The 18,064-nt window shown below is 40.1% G+C and overlaps 2 protein-coding genes across 3 annotated transcripts; one reads left to right on the top strand and one right to left on the bottom strand.

The window, feature by feature from the left end:
* Positions 1-10,520, top strand: LOC139028047 (small cell adhesion glycoprotein-like). Of its 2 annotated transcripts, XM_070444572.1 has the most exons (5): positions 154-244; positions 5,105-5,202; positions 8,869-8,914; positions 9,305-9,361; positions 9,650-10,520. In XM_070444572.1, exons 2-5 carry the CDS (start codon positions 5,179-5,181, stop codon positions 9,820-9,822), a joined length of 300 nt encoding a protein of 99 aa, XP_070300673.1. In that variant the 5' UTR covers positions 154-244; positions 5,105-5,178; the 3' UTR covers positions 9,823-10,520. The 2 variants fall into 2 exon arrangements, 1 of the variants encoding a protein (XP_070300673.1); XR_011480215.1 differs by lacking the exon at positions 5,105-5,202 and having other exon boundaries at positions 1-244; positions 9,650-9,972.
* A 2,173-nt stretch (positions 10,521-12,693) lies between these two features.
* Positions 12,694-15,211, bottom strand: LOC111966716 (DAZ-associated protein 2). Its single transcript, XM_023991587.2, has 4 exons — positions 15,036-15,211; positions 14,034-14,152; positions 13,663-13,905; positions 12,694-13,405 (listed from the first exon to the last, which is right to left on the bottom strand). The coding sequence occupies exons 1-4, from the start codon at positions 15,046-15,048 to the stop codon at positions 13,277-13,279; spliced, it is 504 nt and encodes a 167-aa protein (XP_023847355.1). The 5' UTR covers positions 15,049-15,211; the 3' UTR covers positions 12,694-13,276.
* Positions 15,212-18,064: the final 2,853 nt, after the last annotated feature.

Genomic DNA, 18,064 nt, shown 5'->3' on the forward strand with positions numbered 1-18,064 from the left:
ACGGGGGCGAGCACACATGAGTCTCACGAACGCGCAAGGGATTACAGGAAAGTTTGAGCTGTGAGCTGTGAGGATACACGTCTGTTTTTTTTGTTCGTTGTTGGTTTACTAAAGCTAGTTTGCTTTATCGACTGTATTTTTGTACCTGTTGTTATTTTTGTAAGGACAAAAGTGGTGTGCCTGAAGGTGACCAGCAAGCAAATATTTCTCTCAGCAGATCCAGCTAGCTAAACTACTTCCTCAGGTAAAATTTGCGTAGACAACTGTGTGATGAACAACGGCAGCATTAAACGTGTGATGTAGCCAGTAAACAGGCTATGCATCAGTGCTTGATATGTGGAAATGATGAGAATATTCTAGCCTTTACTGCTTTTTATTACCCGGATAGGGCGGTAACTAAGTCAAATGACCCTAGAGACTATTTAGCATAGATACAAGGGAAACCGGTTAGACCATTACTGGGCGTTACAGGAAAGCCCCATACATATGGGAGYATTTAGCTACCAAAACTCAATTGGAAATGCAAATGGTAATTATACATGTTATATAATGTTTGCAATTCCTTTTCCTTAAATGGGTATGTATTTGTTTAAAAAAAAATGGAATTGCAAAAAAAGATTGCATATAATTTTCATGATAACTGCATATTTGAAAAATAGAGTGTGTTTGATTATTCATTTCCATGGTACTTTCCAGTACAACACTTGACACATCCAAAAATCTAAGTTAAATGATAAATCATTTTCTTGTTGTGATAGCATGAATTGTGACAAAGTATTTTTTTCAATTGACAATGYWTTTCCATACTCTGTGGTTTAAGACTGTCATAATTCAAATGATCAATCAAATTCGATAAATCAATCGCAATGCTTAATTTTGCTATTTCGTTTCCTCATTTGCATTATCGTTTTATCGACTTGTGTTGATTGTCAGTCAAACACTGGGTGTGGTTTCGCTAACGTGAAGCGGAAGAGGTTGCCTGTGCTTGCTGGCGATGGTCTTTCCGGTTGTARCTGTATCGATTGTGGTGTGTTTTTAGGCTATCCCGGCAACAACAACCAGTGTGAAACCCCACAGAAGAACAGTGTGTTTGGAGTTTGCAGGAGGGGACAGTGAGCTACTAGTAGCTAGCTAATTGGCTATTATATGTAGCTASCTACCGGTAGGTTAGATACATGTGAAGTGATGTGAAGCAACTTGTGGACACCCCTTCAAATCAAATTCAAATCAAGTTTATTTATATAGCCCTTCTTACATCAGCTGATATCTCAAAGTGCTGTACAGAAACCCAGCCTAAAACCCCAAACAGCAAGCAATGCAGGTGTAGAAGCACGGTGGCTAGGAAAAACTCCCTAGAAAGGCCAAAACCTAGGAAGAAACCTAGAGCGGAACCAGGCTATGAGGGGTGGCCAGTCCTCTTCTGGCTGTGCCGGGTGGAGATTATAACAGAACATGGCCAAATTAGTGGATTCTGCAATTTCAGCCACACCCGTTGCTCACAGGTGTATAAAATTGTGCACACAGCCATGCAATCTCCTTAGACCAACATTAAGTAGTACAGTGGCCTTACTGAATAGCTCAGTGACTTTYAACGTGGCACCGTTATAGGATGCCACCTTTCCAACAAGTCAGTTAGTCAAATTTCTGCCCTGCCAGAGCTGCCCCGGTCAACTGTAAGTGCTGTTATTGTGAAGTGGAAACGTCTAGGAGCAACAACGGCTCAGCCATGAAGTGATAGGCCACACAAGCTCACAGAACGGTACCGCTGAAGCGCATACCGCGTAAAAATCATCTGTCCTCAGTTGCAACACTTACTACTGAGTTTGAAACTGCCTATGGAAGTAACGTCAGCACAATACCTGTTCATTGGGAGCATCCTTAAATGAGTTTCCATGGCCAAGCAGCCGCACACAAGCCTAAGATCACAATGCGCAATGCCAAGCTGGAGTGGTGTAAAGCTCGCCGCCATTGGACTCTGGAGCAGTGTAAACGTGTTCCCTGGAGTGATGAATCACGCTTCATCTCGCAGTCCGACAGACGAATCTGGGTTTGGCGTATGACAGGAGAAYGCTACCTGCCCGACTGCAGAGTGCCAACTGTAAAGTTTGGTGGAGGAGGAATAATGGTCTGGGACTGTTTTTCATGGTTCAGGCTAGGCCCATCAGTTCCAGTGAAGGGGAATCTTAATGCTACAGAATACAATGACATTCTAGACAATTCTGTGGTTCCATCTTTGTGGCAACAGTTTAGGGACGACCCTTTCCTGTTTCAGCATGACAATGCCCCCGTGCACAAAGTGAGGTCCATACAGAAATGGTTTGTCGAGATCGTTGTGGAAGAACTTGACTGGTCTGCACAGAGCCCTGACCTCAACCCCATCAAACACCTTTGGGATGAATTAGAACTCCAACTCTGAGCCAGGCCTAATCGCCCAACATCAGTGCCCGACCTCGCTAATGCTCTTGTGGCTGAATGGAAGCAAGTCCCCACAGCAATGTTCCAACATCTAGTGCAAAGCCTTTCCAGAAGAGTGGAGACTGTTATAGCAGCAAAGGGGACCAACTCTATATTGATGCTCATTAGAGGTCGGCCGATTAATCGGCATGGCCGATTTTAATTAGGGCCAATTTCAAGTTTTCATAACAATCGGTAATCTGCATTTTTGGACGCCCATTATGGCCGATTACATTGCAATCCACGAGGAGACTGCATGGCAGGCTGACCAMCTGTTATGCGACTGCAGCAAGGAGCCAAGGTAAGTTGCTAGCTAGCAATAAACTTATCTTTTATAAAAAACAATGAATCTTAACATAATCACTAGTTAACTACACATGGTTGATATTACTAGTTTAACTATCTTGTCCTGCGTTGCATATAATCAATGCCTGTTAATTTATCATCGAATCACAGCCTACTTTGCCCAACGGGTGATGATTTGACAAGCGCATTCGTGAAAAAAGCACTGTCGTTGCACCAATGTACCTAACCATAAACATCAATGCCTTTCTTAAAATCAATACACAAGTATATATTTTTTAACCTGCGTATTTAGTTAAAAGAAATGCATGTTAGTAGGCAATATTAACTAGGGAAATTGTGTCACTTCTCTTGCGTTCTGTGCAAGCAGAGTCAGGGTATATGCAGCAGTTTGGGCCGCCTGGCTCGTTGCGAACTGTGTGAAGACCATTTCTTCCTAACAAAGACCGTAATTATTTTGCCAGAATTATACATAATTATGACATTCAAGGTTGTGCAATGTAACAGCAATATTTAGACTTGGGGTTGCCACCCGTTTGATAAAATACGGAACCGTTCCTCTTTCACTGAGAGTAAACGTTTTGTTTTTGAAATGATAGTTTCCAGATTTGACCATATTGATGACCTAAGGCTTGTATTTCTGTGTGTTTATTATATTATAATTAAGTCTATGATTTGATAGAGCAGTTTGACTGAGCGGTGGTAGGCATCAGCAGGCTCATAAGCATTCATTCAAACAGCACTTTCCTGCATTTGCCAGCAGCTCTTCGCAATGCTTGAAGCACAGCGCTGTTTATGACTTCAAGCTATCAACTCCCGAGATTAGGCTGGCAATACTATAGTGCCTATAAGAGCATCCAATAGTCAAAGGTTAATGAAATACAAATGGTATAGAGAGAAATAGTCCTATAATTCCTATAATAACTACAACCTAAAACTTCTTACCTGGGAATATTGAAGACTCATGTTAAAAGGAACCACCAGCTTTCATATGTTCTGAGAAAGGAACTTAATCGTTAGCTTTTTTACATGGCACATATTGCACTTTCTTTCTCCAACACTGCTTTTGCATTATTTAAACCAAATTGAACATGTTTCATTATTTATTTGAGACTAAATATATTATTTATGTATTATATTAAGTTAAAATAAGTGTTCATTCAGTATTGTTGTAATGGTCATTTTACAAATATGTGTATGTATGTGTGTATATATAGAAATTGGACAATTTATTCGGTATCGGCTTTTTTGGTCCTCCAATAATCGGTATCGGCGTTGAAAAATCATAATCGGTCGACCTCTAATGCTCATCATTTTGGAATAAGATGTTTGACTTTTGTTCCTGTAGTGTAGCTAGCTGGCTATGATGCACTACTGGCTAACGTTACTGGCTTGTGTTAGCTAGCTAGCGAGCTAGCTACTACCTTCACAACAAGACATCGTGGAACACTTTTAGGTAAGTGGCTTTTTTTGTATTGTCATTTCAGAGGAAGGTGCATTGAGGGCTACAGCGATATTACAATGAGGGGATTTGATTAAGCTGGCCGGGTTGGTGGAAATTGCACAGGATGAATAGTCATTGTTTTGAAAACCGGCTGCCTCTCGGGTGTGAGCCGGGATCGCCGTTCAAAGCTCACTGCGAAGTCTGCTCAAACAAAAGTGTAGTATGTCAAGAACGTTGAAAATCAAATGTTTTTTTGTCACATGCGTCAAATACAAGTGTAGACCTTACTGTGAAATGCTTACTTACAAGCCCTGTTCACATGCAAAGTGTTTTATCTTGGTTAAAACTAATATGTTATTTATCTGCCTTCACAAGTAAACTTAGTTTGAAAATGTTAACATGTACTTTGATGGAAAATGTATGTGTCTGAACGATGAACCATGCTGTCTTGTTGACAATATGACCTGGTGGTGCAGATTACTTTTCAATTTCAGCACGGCGCTCCTCCCTCACCACTTTTGCCCATTCACGTCACGGGCCATAGCCCGGCGCACCCCGGTCCAGCTTAATTAAACTCCCTCAATTTAAGAGCAATACAGATTCTATTAATATTGTAGTCCTATGATCCTCCCCCACTGAGTTTGTCATTTTGTTTATCGCAAGTAAAGCTTTTGTTTGAATGCCAGTAAATAATGTCAACGTTGCAGTATTTCATTATTATAGCCCACATGGGACAGTACCAGAGATTCTAAGTGGGCAGATGATCTGATATGGACTGGAATCAGTGATTCTTAAGAGTTCCTGTTGTCTGATTTTAAAATAAAGCCTTTTCTATATTAGCTCATTTGCCCCAGACATGACAGTGTGCCTTTCAACTAATATATTTTGTGTTCCAACCCTAAGGAAACTGATGTCATTGCTGTGTACGGGACACCCCAGCAGGTTCTCCAGCAGACGCTGCCCCTCCTGTCTTCCAGATGCTGCTGCCCACCATCAGACAGGTTAGAAAGCAAGGGCTGCAGGGGCACCAAAATGGCTGAAAGATGCCCCACACCACCCGTGCTATTATACCTCATTGAACTGTAAATTGAGTGAATGATTGGTTATGACATGCACTAAACCAGAGAATACAGTTGTTGTACTATAAAAAAAACAGTAGGATATGTGAATTTAATTGTGACTAGTGCACTTATCATGAGTTGTACATTGATCATCTGTGTTTTAGATTTCCATCCATTCTAATCTTTTAGCATAATTTGCGCTCCTTTTTTCACAGGCAGTTCTGGCTGAGGACCTATCTCCATAGCTGATAGAAACTAAGAAGGAATACCAATATTTCTAACTTTACTGATGAGGAAGAGGGCAGACTTATGTTGTCGCTGAACTGCTTGAAGTGTTCAGTTAAAATTACAGTGCCACTTTGTTACCACTAGTGACATGTTCAGTAAGATGTTTAAAAAAAAAAACAATACAGAAATGTTCTTGCTCTTCAATGAGGTTCTGCCAATCATATGTTGGAAACCTACAGTATTAACTTTTTTGTTGAACACCAGTGATTCTAAGAATAACTGTTACTTGTAAGACAATGTCTCCATCACAGGTCATCAAGGGTACAGTACGGTGTATATCCTTCATAAAACAATTTGTGATGGTTAATTTTGCATGCCTCATTTTCCAGTCGACATGGAACAAATCAATATGCAATATAGTTTTACCTACAGTATGTCTCGCATAACCAACTCAGTGCCCCTGTGGTTAGTGTCCTCGCTGAGATTTAAAGGTTGGACAGCTCTATCCCTGGCCTAGTCATACTAAAGACTGTAAAAATGAGACCTGATGCATCTCTGCTTGGCACTATAGATAGATAGATAGATAGATAGATAGATAGATAGATAGATAAATAGATTGGGGATAAGGCCATGCGAAAGACTAGCATCTTGTCCAGGGGATGTACCCCTAGTCGTAGACTGTTCTCTATGCTACCGCAAGGCAAGCGGTACCGGAGTGCCAAGTCTAGGTCCAAGAGGCTTCTAAACAGCTTCTACCCCCAAGCCATAAGACTACTGAACATCTAATCAAATGGCTACCCAGACTACTTGCATTGCCCCCCCTCCCTCCTATTTTACGCTGCTGTTACTCTGTTATTATCGATGCATAAGTTACTTTAATAACTCTACCCTCATGTATATTTTATTTCAACTAACCGGTGCACCCACTCATTGACTCTGTACCAGTACCCCCTGTATATAGCCTCGCTATTGTTATTTTACTGCTGCTCTTTAATTATTTGTTACTTTATTTMTTATTTTTGTAGGTATTTTTCTTAACTGCATTGTTGRTTAAGGGCTTGTAAGTAAGCATTTCTATGTAAGGTCTACTACACCTGTTGTATTCGGTGCATGTGACAAATAAAATTTGATTTGATGGTGCAATGACATATGACAACCGCAGTTTTTGTAAATACTGTCCCACCAAGGACTAACGTTAATGGCCAAAGGGGCCGTTCTCCCTCGCTCTCTGTCACTGTCAAATATATGTATTTTATTTGTTTAGACCAGAATAATTTTTAGTAGGTTATGTCTCTGTTCATCTCTTAAATGTGTTGACTTGCCTCACCATGGCTAGCTAGCGTATCTAACCTAGCTAGTAGCTAACAGTGGACGCTCCTGAGGGGAGGACGGCTCATAATGTCTGGAACGGAGCGAATGGAATGGCATCAAACAGTGTGTTTTATTTATTTGATACCATTTCACTTTTGCTGGTCCAGCCATTACCACAAGCCTGTCCTCCCCAATTAAGGTGCCACCTGTGGTAACTACATATACTAGCCATCATATTGCTTGCAGCAAGCACCATGCCTGAGCGTTCTCCTCATGAATTTCTTGCTCACTGGCTGTCCTAGCCAGCATAGCAAAGATTATCTACACTGAGTGTACAAACTATTTGGAACACCTTACTAATATTGAGTTGCACCCCCGTTTGCTTTCAGAACAGCCTCAAATCATCAGGGCATGGATGACAAGGTGTCGAAAGTGTACTACAGGGATGCTGGCCCATGTTGACTCCAATGCTTCCAACAGTTGTCAAGTTGGCTGGATATCTTTTGGGTGGTGGACCATTCTTGATACACAAGGGAAACTGTTGAGTGTGAAAAACCCTGGCAGCTTTGCAGTTCTTGACACGCTCAAACCGGTGGGCCTGGCACCTACTACCATACCCCGTTCAAAGGCACTTAAATATTTTGTCTTGCCCATTCACCCTCTGAATGGCACACATACACAATCTATGTCTCAAGTCTTAAAAATCCTTCTTTAACCTGTCTCCTCCCCTTCATCTACACTGATTGAAGTGGATTTAAACAGGTGACATCAATAAGGGATGATAGCTTTCACCTGGATTCACCTGGTCTGTATGCCATGGAAAGAGGTGTTCCTAATGTTTTGTACACTCAGTGCGTGTGTGTGTGTGTGTGTGTGTGTGTGTGTATATATACGGAGTTATTCAGTATATAGTACAGCTTCGCCTCTTCCTCTCTGATCTAGAAATACTTTAAGAAATTAAGAGTATTTCTGTCTGAGCATAGCTAGCAAGCCCAGGCAACCACTTCCACCTCACATTACCAAAGCACCGCCCACCGTGTTTGACAGGTCTAACACACATCGAAAACGCAAAGGAGCAATGAGGAAACTAAATAGCAAAATTAAGCATTGATTGATTTATAGAATTTTATTGATCATTTGAATTTTGTCACAATTCATGCAGTCACAAGGAAATTACATGAGAAATGATTGGTAATTTAAGCTTTTACATTTAATTTTTAAACGTGTCAGTGTTKTACTGGATAGTACTGTGGAAATTAAATATGAAACACTTTGCTATTTATTTTTCAAATGAGCAGGCATTATGCATACTCAATCATGAAAACGATAACGCTTAGAATTTTGTCATAAATGCATACCCATTTAGGAAAAGGAATTAGAAACACAGATTTATAATTTGCCCATTTATATTTTTTTATATTGAATAAAGCCACTAATAAACTTCCATACACACTAACTGCCACCATAGATTTTTCAACGAACCTGTTCTTGGCGGTACTTTCATAGTTCTCGATTCAGTGAAAAAAAAAAATATTAGAAATGTCAACAAAAAAAAGTATATTAAATCCATGTTTTGTACCCTGCCATCTTAGCTGCCGCACATCTAGCATTTCCCAGCAGCTTTGCAGGAATTACTAGTTTTTATGCGGCACGGCCAGGTGTAGCATTAGATGACAGTTCGTCACACAGTGCAACCAAAACAAAGATCTACACACATGCAAGAGGCATATCTCACTCGATACAAAACATGGATTTAATAGCTTTCTGAATTTTCTATGGTTTTTGTAGAACCACCTGCAACTGGAAACTGACATTTCTAAGATACTTTTTTCACCGACTCGAGTTTGAAGATTAGTTGAAAAATCTGTGAGGGTTTGTATAGGGCTTTCCTGCAAAGCCCAGTAATGCACACGAAAAATATTTGGCTGTACGCCAGATAATGTGATATATGTATCTACAGAATTTAGTACTGTGTTGGTTAGGAATACAGTGCCTTTTATGTCTTGAGTTTGTGTGTTGTGTAAACAATGACTGTACTAAGTACTGTACTTTTCATTTGTTCCATAGCTTGTGAATCTGACATCAATCACCATGACTTCTATTCCCATGACGGGTAAGTGGGACGTCCTTTTTTTTTTTTGTGTTAGAGAAATGCCATTTTATATGGCACTTATTTCACAAAGAAGACAAAATACATTTATTTGAATTTTGAAGTCCGTGTGTCAATGAAAAACTGTAACCATATTTTCCTCTATAGAGTTGATGACACCCAACCCTTTTTCATGACGGCTCTGTCTTCTGATTAAGGCACTGCGTTATGTCAAATAGATTTCAAAAATTAAACATTGGCTGGACCTGAGTTTAGCCGTTTTGTAAGCAGATTACTGTGTAATAAAATACAGTTCAGATTTCCCTGTATTGAGAAAATGATGCAGTTTCTCATGTTTATACTAGCACAGCCTACAGTATGAAACGGATTGTTTGTCATGTTTTATGTCTTCAGCAACAGAGATGAGACCTACATCGCTTCCCAGTCATACGGACTCCTCTGTCATTGGAAGTAGGCCTGATTTTATTTTAACTTTTCTTTTCACTTCAGTATGATAAAAACAAAAATGTGCAAAACCCTATGTTTTAAAAGTAGACTCCACAAAATGATGTTGCCACGAGTAGCACCGCAGATATTGAGATAATAGAGATGCAGGACTTCACTCTCACAGAGTATATGCGCATGTGCGGTTTACATTCTGCATCTACGTCATATCACTGAGTCTACCTTTAAAGCGTATGCATCTATCCTTAGCTGAACTTCTGTCCCTATTCTAAAAGCATTTGACTCTCTCTCCAGTTGTCATCGTACTTGTTCTACTGACGCTAGCTGGCCTGGGTTTCCTTCTGTACCGGTACTTGTGCCATAACAAGGGTGCCTACAGAACCACAGGAGAACCCGCCCCGGGGGAGGACTGTGATCTGGCCCACAGTGACATTGTAACTGATGAAAAGAAGGAATACTTCATTTGAACTTGATGACAAGGAGGAATGTGATGAACTGTGGGTGGGTGTTTAACAAAATGTTCTCTGCCAAACTGACAGGAAATAGGAAAATGATCTACCAAATTTACCATATGTCTGCGGAATTGAAGACCTACATAGATTTTACCCAAGAGAACACGCTATCACGTATAAGCACAAACTGGGCAAGCGATGAGATTAATTAGTAAAAGTGTGCACACGGATGGTTTCACAATTTAACAGTTGTGTGCAAGGTAAGAGAACTGTTTAACACTGGTGGATGGAGGACTTCATGAGATTCTTGTGGGGGAATGTCTAAGATGGCATCATAAATATGCTTTCTTCTTTGTCATATAATTGTTATCAATCTGCTCCCCATGTGTCAACTCTGAAGGGTTTTCATTTTCTGGTTGTATTGGTAAAAAAAAATATTGTCCTGGGGGCTAAATGGGAAATTGTATTTGTTGGATCAGTAGAAGGCACTGATTTTTTTTTCTTCTCTTATGCCATTATACATAATTTACCAGTTCAAAACTGGGCAGCTAAATGGGAAATGTTGTTTTGTATCTGTTACTATTACCAAATACGCCATCTTGTGTTTGTATGATCTTACTGAAGTATCTGCCAAAGGCAGTAAGTGGCATGACAGACCTCAATTTGAGACTGCAGGTCTGACATGGCAATAAAGCTTGTTCGTTTTTAAATCACTCAGTGTTCAATGTCCTTAATCCAGCTAGCTATAAGCCATAGGAGGTGTTTATGCACTAAACATTTCTTCCTCTTACAATTCATACAGGGCTGCTTGAGTCCTAATGCATGACACATCTGATTTTATAAATGATGGAAAAGCACTCGGAACAGGTAGCATTTCAAATTTCCAAAATATCCTTTATTCTAAATTTTTCACCTTAAATGTTATGTTTAGTATAAAAAGTTAACTGCACCAGAGTTTTCCTCCAGACGCATGTCTCAATAAACCAAAGTGACACTTAGTAATCTTAAAAGAAAGTACTGTAGTCCATCAAATCACTTTTAATACATATCCATATTATAAAAATGTTAGAGAATCCCTGAACTATAAATGTCCATAAATCCTTCAACAGAAACTTTTATTCCACACTGGCTGTGGTTGGCATGGCATCTACTGGTAAGCATTACGGTACATCATATTGCTAGGTCTAAGCTGCGTTACAAACATGAGTCAGGTCTGGGACAGAAAGAAACTAAACAAAATTGTATGAGCCTTTTGCTTACATTTTGAAAGCTGTGACCCCTTTATAAACCGTATGATGCATCAGTGTGTGTTTGGGAATGGGATACACATTTACAGCTGTGCAAAATGAGTGACATGACAACCATGTTTGGAATGGTAGCTAGTCATGTGATCAGTGTAACCAAGAGCAGATGCAGTCTGATACATAATGTGCAAACAGGTTGCATGCTAGGCTAGCAGGTTTCCAGACAGCTGATCAACTGACCAAAGTAACCTGGAATTCACATTTCAGTGAGGACTACTTGTTATAATGAGGGCCACAACTATCAAATCTAGGCTATTAAGTCGGATACCCAGTGACACATGAATTTTGATCATAACATACAAGACATGAGTTGCATTACATAAGGAAAAATAAAGAAATTGCACTGAATGTTAATGTTTAAACCAAAATATCAAATTCTTGAATCTAGGCGTTTTCACAAACTGGATCAAACCTAGTGTTAGATATGACTTAAAAAGGTTCTACGGTAGTTCAATTAGCAGCGCACGTAAGTGTATTGGAAAAGAAACAGTTGTGTAAGCTCGACTGATACAATGCATATTTATTAATAAGAAAATGTATTCATAAATAATGGTGTGGCTTAACACTACAATTAACAAGTCGGGCAAGGGGAACCATATGCAAGTGATTTGCTGCAGTCCTAAAACATTTAGGAACCTCACCCTTTTGGAGTGAAGACAGTTCAATGAAATTCCTTCAATAAGTTGTACAGGAAAGAGCAGCCTTTGCCTAGAGCTGTATTTGCAGGTTATTAGCATTTGTACTAAAAACAAGTAGCAAAATCTATCATTTCCAAAAGTGTACATAAATTAAATTGTGGCATTTCTATAAAAATTAGCAATGATACATCTTCACAAAATTCAAAGTTGTACAGAGCAAAAGTGCAAAAAGGCATGCAGAACCACCTAGTCGCAATTACATTAAACAACATTTAATCACCCCATTACAAAATACAGCAACAAATGCCAGATCTAAGGTCTTAAGTACCTTCAAACCCATCATCACTGTTTGATATGTTTCCTTTTAAAATGTGCCATATTTGAATTATTATAATTAAGTCACAACCAAAGATTTTGTAGTGCAATCTAGACCATATCTTTGGTACAACCATCTCCGTGGTTATACTTACAAAGTAAGTAACTAGTAATTGATTCAAACAAATCACTTGAAGATGAGACAGAAAATAAACAAACTGGTTATATTTTAATTGAACCCGCAAAGGCTTCATAACACTGCAGCCCTTATAACCTACTGATCTTAGTAGGTTATTCTACCTTACTTGACAGTACTTTTTTGTGTTTTAAGAACAGGTCGTGGGTGCCATTATTTTACTTAACGAAACACTGGGATGATGTTCAACTCTGGGTATCCGACTTAGGGGAAAAAAATAACAGCAAAAATGTAAAGCCAACCAACCCTTTYGATGATCCAAATCTCAATTTGGAAAATCACACTGAATTTCATTCTTAAGTATTTTAAGTTAACTCGCTTTTATTTAAGTCACGGTGCTGTTTGGCACCCGATTATGTTCATCTACAGTTGCCCAAGAAGGTACAGTAAACCACCATGGCATGTAATAGTCTGGTTAGAATTTTGTAATCCATTCTTGTTTGTTTTGGTTCTTGTTTAACATACCAGTATACTATTATACTACAATCCGGTGGCCGGAGAAACTGATTTTTAGATAGGCCTACTGGGCATATTCAACATGCCATGCAACAGCAAAAAAAAAAAAAGAAGTATATGTGATGCACTGCTTGGATCATTAGCACTCTTTGTGAGGAAGACATGAGGCCGAGTCCAAATAAACATGAAAAACTGAAATAATAAAGTACAAAAATGGTGACAGTTAAGAGTTTAGAGCAATGTCATTCACTCAAAAAGAAAATATAGCCAGTAACATATGAAATGTGTTTTGACTGAAGACAGCAGCACTATCCTTGTAAGGTCAGGGAACCGGTTCAGAAGCCGAAATTATGAATAAGTAATTAAGACTTGACTCTGGATCGAAAGTGGAGTACTGTACCTTTTATCAGGGCTCTAAAGTATTACATTCCGTTAAGTGATATCAGTATTGTGGCATGGCCAAGCAGCCCGAAAGGGGTTGGCGGATGGGACAGGAAAGGGAATCATCATTTTGAATGAGGGAGAGGAGTATGGGGAGAAGTTGTGGCAAATGCTGGCTGTTACCAGATGGTGTACCCACCATTGGAACCACCCATGAAGAAGTTGTTCTTGCGCTGTGTCATCATGACGTTGGCACCCTGCATGGCGGCCAGCTGAGCTGCATTAGGCATGTGGCCAGGAGGTGGGGGCTGTGATGTGTTTAGGTGAGGGAGAAAGAAAGTCATATGCATGAGTAACTTTACCAATATCTGTTTCTCAACAACACAGGCAATATACTTGGCTCCTCCCTTGTACTTATGGTAATCGATGACTTTCCCTCACGTGGTTGTCTAAGTCTTAAGTAGACACAAATTGAAAGGAAACAACAAAAACCAGCAAACACACCACCCACCAGGAATTGAGCTTGACACCCCTGATATAGCCTAGGTGTTTTGCAGATACTCACAGGGATGGAAGCACTGTTGCTTTGACCAAATCGAGCACCAGCATCATATCCTCCCTCCACTAGCACAGCGGAGCCAGGGGGATACATGGCTCCCATGGGGTAGTATGCCATGGGGACGTTGTGGCCCATTGGTCCAACAGCCATGGACTGGGGCAGTTGCATGTACATCTGAGTGCCAGGGTACTGGGCCATTTGCTGTAGCTGGCCAGCCTGAGATGGGTGCACATACCTGGGCTGATAAATCTTTGGAGTAATGGAAAGAGGATGAAAGGGGGAGTGTTAGAGACAGTCTGTCAGTGTGTTTGTATTGATATGATTGTGAATACGTCACAAAAGTAGATAACACATTTATTCCAAGTACAAATGGTTACCTCAGAGTATGCAGGTGGTGCATCTGTGTAAGGGGGTGCCTGAGGAGACACTTGCATTGCAGGGGGGTAGATGGGTGCACTGCTCTGCTGTGGGTACACAGCTTGCTGGGGATAGGAACCTGTGATACACAAAATAATATTATGCTATTATCACTACCAACACTTTGTTTTACTCAAACGTCACACAATTGCAAAACAATATTGAATGCTAGATTGTTAATCAATGACCACTCTTCGTGGGGTCGGAATAAAGCTGATTTTTCCAGTTCAGGGATACAATATGGGCGTCACTAGTTAACACAGCCACAGTCATAAACACCGATTATTTCTACAATTTATCTTCTTTAAAATCAGATTTAAAACCTAACCCATACACCTAACCTTAAATAAAAAAATTCTATGAAATTGTAAGATGGACAATTTTGACTTTGTGGCTGTGTTGTCTAATGGGAACAATACAGTATTTTCAATCAAACTTCCGTTCCCACTGAAACGGATGTGGGAACTCCGCTCAGGCGTCTTTTTACGCCTGCTACATTAGGTTAATATACTACAGACCGTTCTAACAAAAGAAATGTACCTATGACTGGCTAACAGAACAGAAAAATACTTAATCAATATGATGATTACAGTTGGCTAGTCAGAACAATACAGTTAGTCAATTTACATAAGTGACTATGACAGGTCCTACTGTTAACTCGCTAACACGTTAGCTGAATAGTGTTGTATTCATGGTTGAGGTCAGTGTACGCGGCTAAGCGCTAATTAGCCTGTAACTAACGCTAGCTAGCTAACGTTACGTATTTGGCAACATGTATATAAGCTAGCTGGCTACTTACCGGTCGACTCTTACAATTTAAACAACTAACTATTTATCTAATTCATAATGAAAACAGTAACGACGTCGGCCAAGTAGACCGCGCAGTCTAGCGTTTAGCTAACTAACGTTAGCCGCTGTTAGCTAGCTTATACAACAATGATTTTGGACGTTAGCTAAATTACCTTTGTTGTTCATTGTCCTGAATTGGTGTGTGGTTTTCTGAGTCGAAGACGATGATTCTGAAGTTGTATGTATTTTTCTATCAGGACCGTTTTAATACTAAAAACGGCGATAACAGTTCAGAGTTACGTGACCGTTCACTTCCTTGTTTTTCTCTGGATTTTCTGATTGTTGTGATGTGGATGCAGTTAGCTACGTAATGTAGGTTCCCTTCAATGGGGGGGATTCGATTATCTGTCCCGGATTACCCAGTTTGGAGGTGTTTGCTTTGGATGAACGTAATTGTATTCGTGTTGGGGCCGGGGTAACTCCCGGGCGTGAGCGGTGAGCCAGGTGTGCCCCGTTCAAAGCCCACGGTGAAATCGGCTCAAAACAAAAGTGACATAGCCTAGGTTAGATTAAGCACGTGGAGTAATGAGTAGGATTCCTTGTTTTCACATGAAAAAGTGATTGCTTCTGATAAAAACTGCTTTCCCAATGATGAACTAGTTTAAAAATTCCGACATATATTTTATGGAAAAGAGATGTATGTTTCTGGACGATGCACCATGCCGCCTTGTTGACAACATGACCGAGCGACGCACATTGCTGTTCGAATTTTGCCCGTTTACGTCACGGGCCATAGACCGGTACACCCCGGCTCAGGTCAATAGAACTCCCTCAATGGCTCCGCTACTCCCATTCAATTGGTGAAAGTGTGTGAGCTGATGTAAATTGTTTTACATTATTTAACTGGTTCAATTTTGTTGGTAGTGTAATATATTTACTGCATGTTCCATGGTATGAGAAACATGGGCACCTTTACTAGACCTAGATACAAACTGTTCGATAACATTAATGAGAATGAAAAACAAATATTTGCAATAGTCAGCAAGGAGCTAATCGTGAAGATGCCTTCTCACACACACCAACACATGAATGAAGATGCCTTATTCACGTCTGTGTTGATGTGAGTGGACCATGRTAGTTCATTAGTGATGTGGACCAGAGGAACTTGAAGCTCTCGATCCGCTCCACAACCACGTCGATGTGGTTGGGGCGTGCTCGGCCTTTTGTTTCCTGAAGTCCACGATGTCGTGTCTTGCTGAATCATAGTGGAAACAGTAAGAAAACATTAACGACGTTGCGTTGGTCAAGTAGACCTCACAGTTTAGCCAGCTAACTGACGCTAGCAGCTGTTAGCTAGCTAGAGAGCTCTTTTGTATTGCTCCTAATAATGACAACGCCTCTTCCCCCTCAGGAGATTGAAAATATTCGGCGTGGGCCCTCATATCCTTAATTCATTTTTTTATTTAACTAGGCAAGTCAGTTAATAAGAAAAATATATGATTTATAATGATGGCCTACACCTGCCAAACCTGGACGACGCTGGGCCAATTGTGAGTCCCATAGGGCGCCTATGGGACTCCCAATCACGGCCGGTTGTGATACAGCCTGGAATCGAACTAGGGTGTCTGTAGTGACGCCTCAAGCACTGATATGCAGTGCGCCCCCTCCCACACAAAAAAAAGTTATACAGCTGCACCATAGAGAGCGTCATGACTCTACCTCACTGCTTGGTATGGCAACTGATTGGCATCTATCCGCAAAAGCTGATGCTACTGTTTATAATCAATCCTGTCACGTTATCCCTAAAAACCCATTTGAAATGGATAATTTATCTTTAACGGCAGATTTCCTCCTCTTCGTCTGAGGAGGAGGTGTAGCAGGGATCGGACCAAAGCGCAGCGTGGTTAGTGTTCATCATGTTTAATAACGACAAAAAAAACGTGAACACTACAAAATAGAAAACAACAAATGTGGAAAACCGAAACAGTCCTATCTGGTGCATAGACACAAAGACAGAAGACAACCACCCACAAAACCCAACACAAAACAGGCTACCTAAATATGGTTCCCAATCAGAGACAATGACTAACACCTGCCTCTGATTGAGAACCATCAGGCCAAACATAGAAACGGAAAAACTAGACACACAACATAGAATGCCCACTCAGCTCACGTCCTGACCAACACTAAAACAACGAAAACACAAAAGAACTATGGTCAGAACGTGATATTATCAACATGATTTATCAATTGGCAATATCTCACCACATCAACACTAATGGGTGATGATATGGATAACATAGCATATTTATTGAAAATATTTTTTATACATTATTCTGATCATTAGGTGACCGGTAGTCAATTCTTGGCAGGATTATTTTAGCTTTAATGATAGAGGACATTGTGATTGAACAGACAATAGAGTGCACTGGCTACAGGTTCAGTGGACCCACTTATTGTATGTGATGCCTTTAAATGTGCCGTTAAAGGCTTTTCAATTACATTTTCATTCCAAAAAATGGTCTCGTCAACGGAGAATAGAACATCTAACATTAGACATCAATGGTGTAGATAGGCTAAATGTATACAGAAGCACTGAATAATCTAGACGCAAAACAAAAATAGTTTGAGGAACTTATTCAGGAAAGATCTGGTTTCATTTATCTGAAAAACAGACTAAATTGGATGGGGAATGGCGAAAATTCACCAAGTTTTTCCCTAAACCTTCAATATAGAAACGCGACCAAAAAGAACCTACAAAAAATATTAACAAACGATGGAAAAATCCTTCTCACCAACAGCGATTTTGTTCTCCTGTCAAGTTCATACAGCCTCACTTGACAAGGAGTTTTGTGACATCCTTCTCCCCACAACAACAAAAAATCTTCTGCAGGCCTAACTAATTGCACATGACAAACTATTGTTAGCAATGGATTCATTTCAGACGGGGAAAACCCCTGGTCTCGACGGCATTCAAATAGAGATATATCAAACTTTGTATGAACTACTGAAATATCCATTACTATTATGTTTTAATTACTCATAAATGGCAAACTGTCAGACATCCAAAAGGAGGGACTGATTTATCTCCTACTAAAGCAGGAGCCAGGGGAGCAATACAACGACCCAGTCTCTAAAAAAATGTGGAGGCTCCTCACCTTTCAATGTTGTGAGGCAAATAAATATTGGCAAAATCTATTGC

The sequence above is a fragment of the Salvelinus sp. IW2-2015 genome, linkage group LG7, assembly GCF_002910315.2.
Source record: "Salvelinus sp. IW2-2015 linkage group LG7, ASM291031v2, whole genome shotgun sequence".
Taxonomy (NCBI): domain Eukaryota; kingdom Metazoa; phylum Chordata; class Actinopteri; order Salmoniformes; family Salmonidae; genus Salvelinus; species Salvelinus sp. IW2-2015.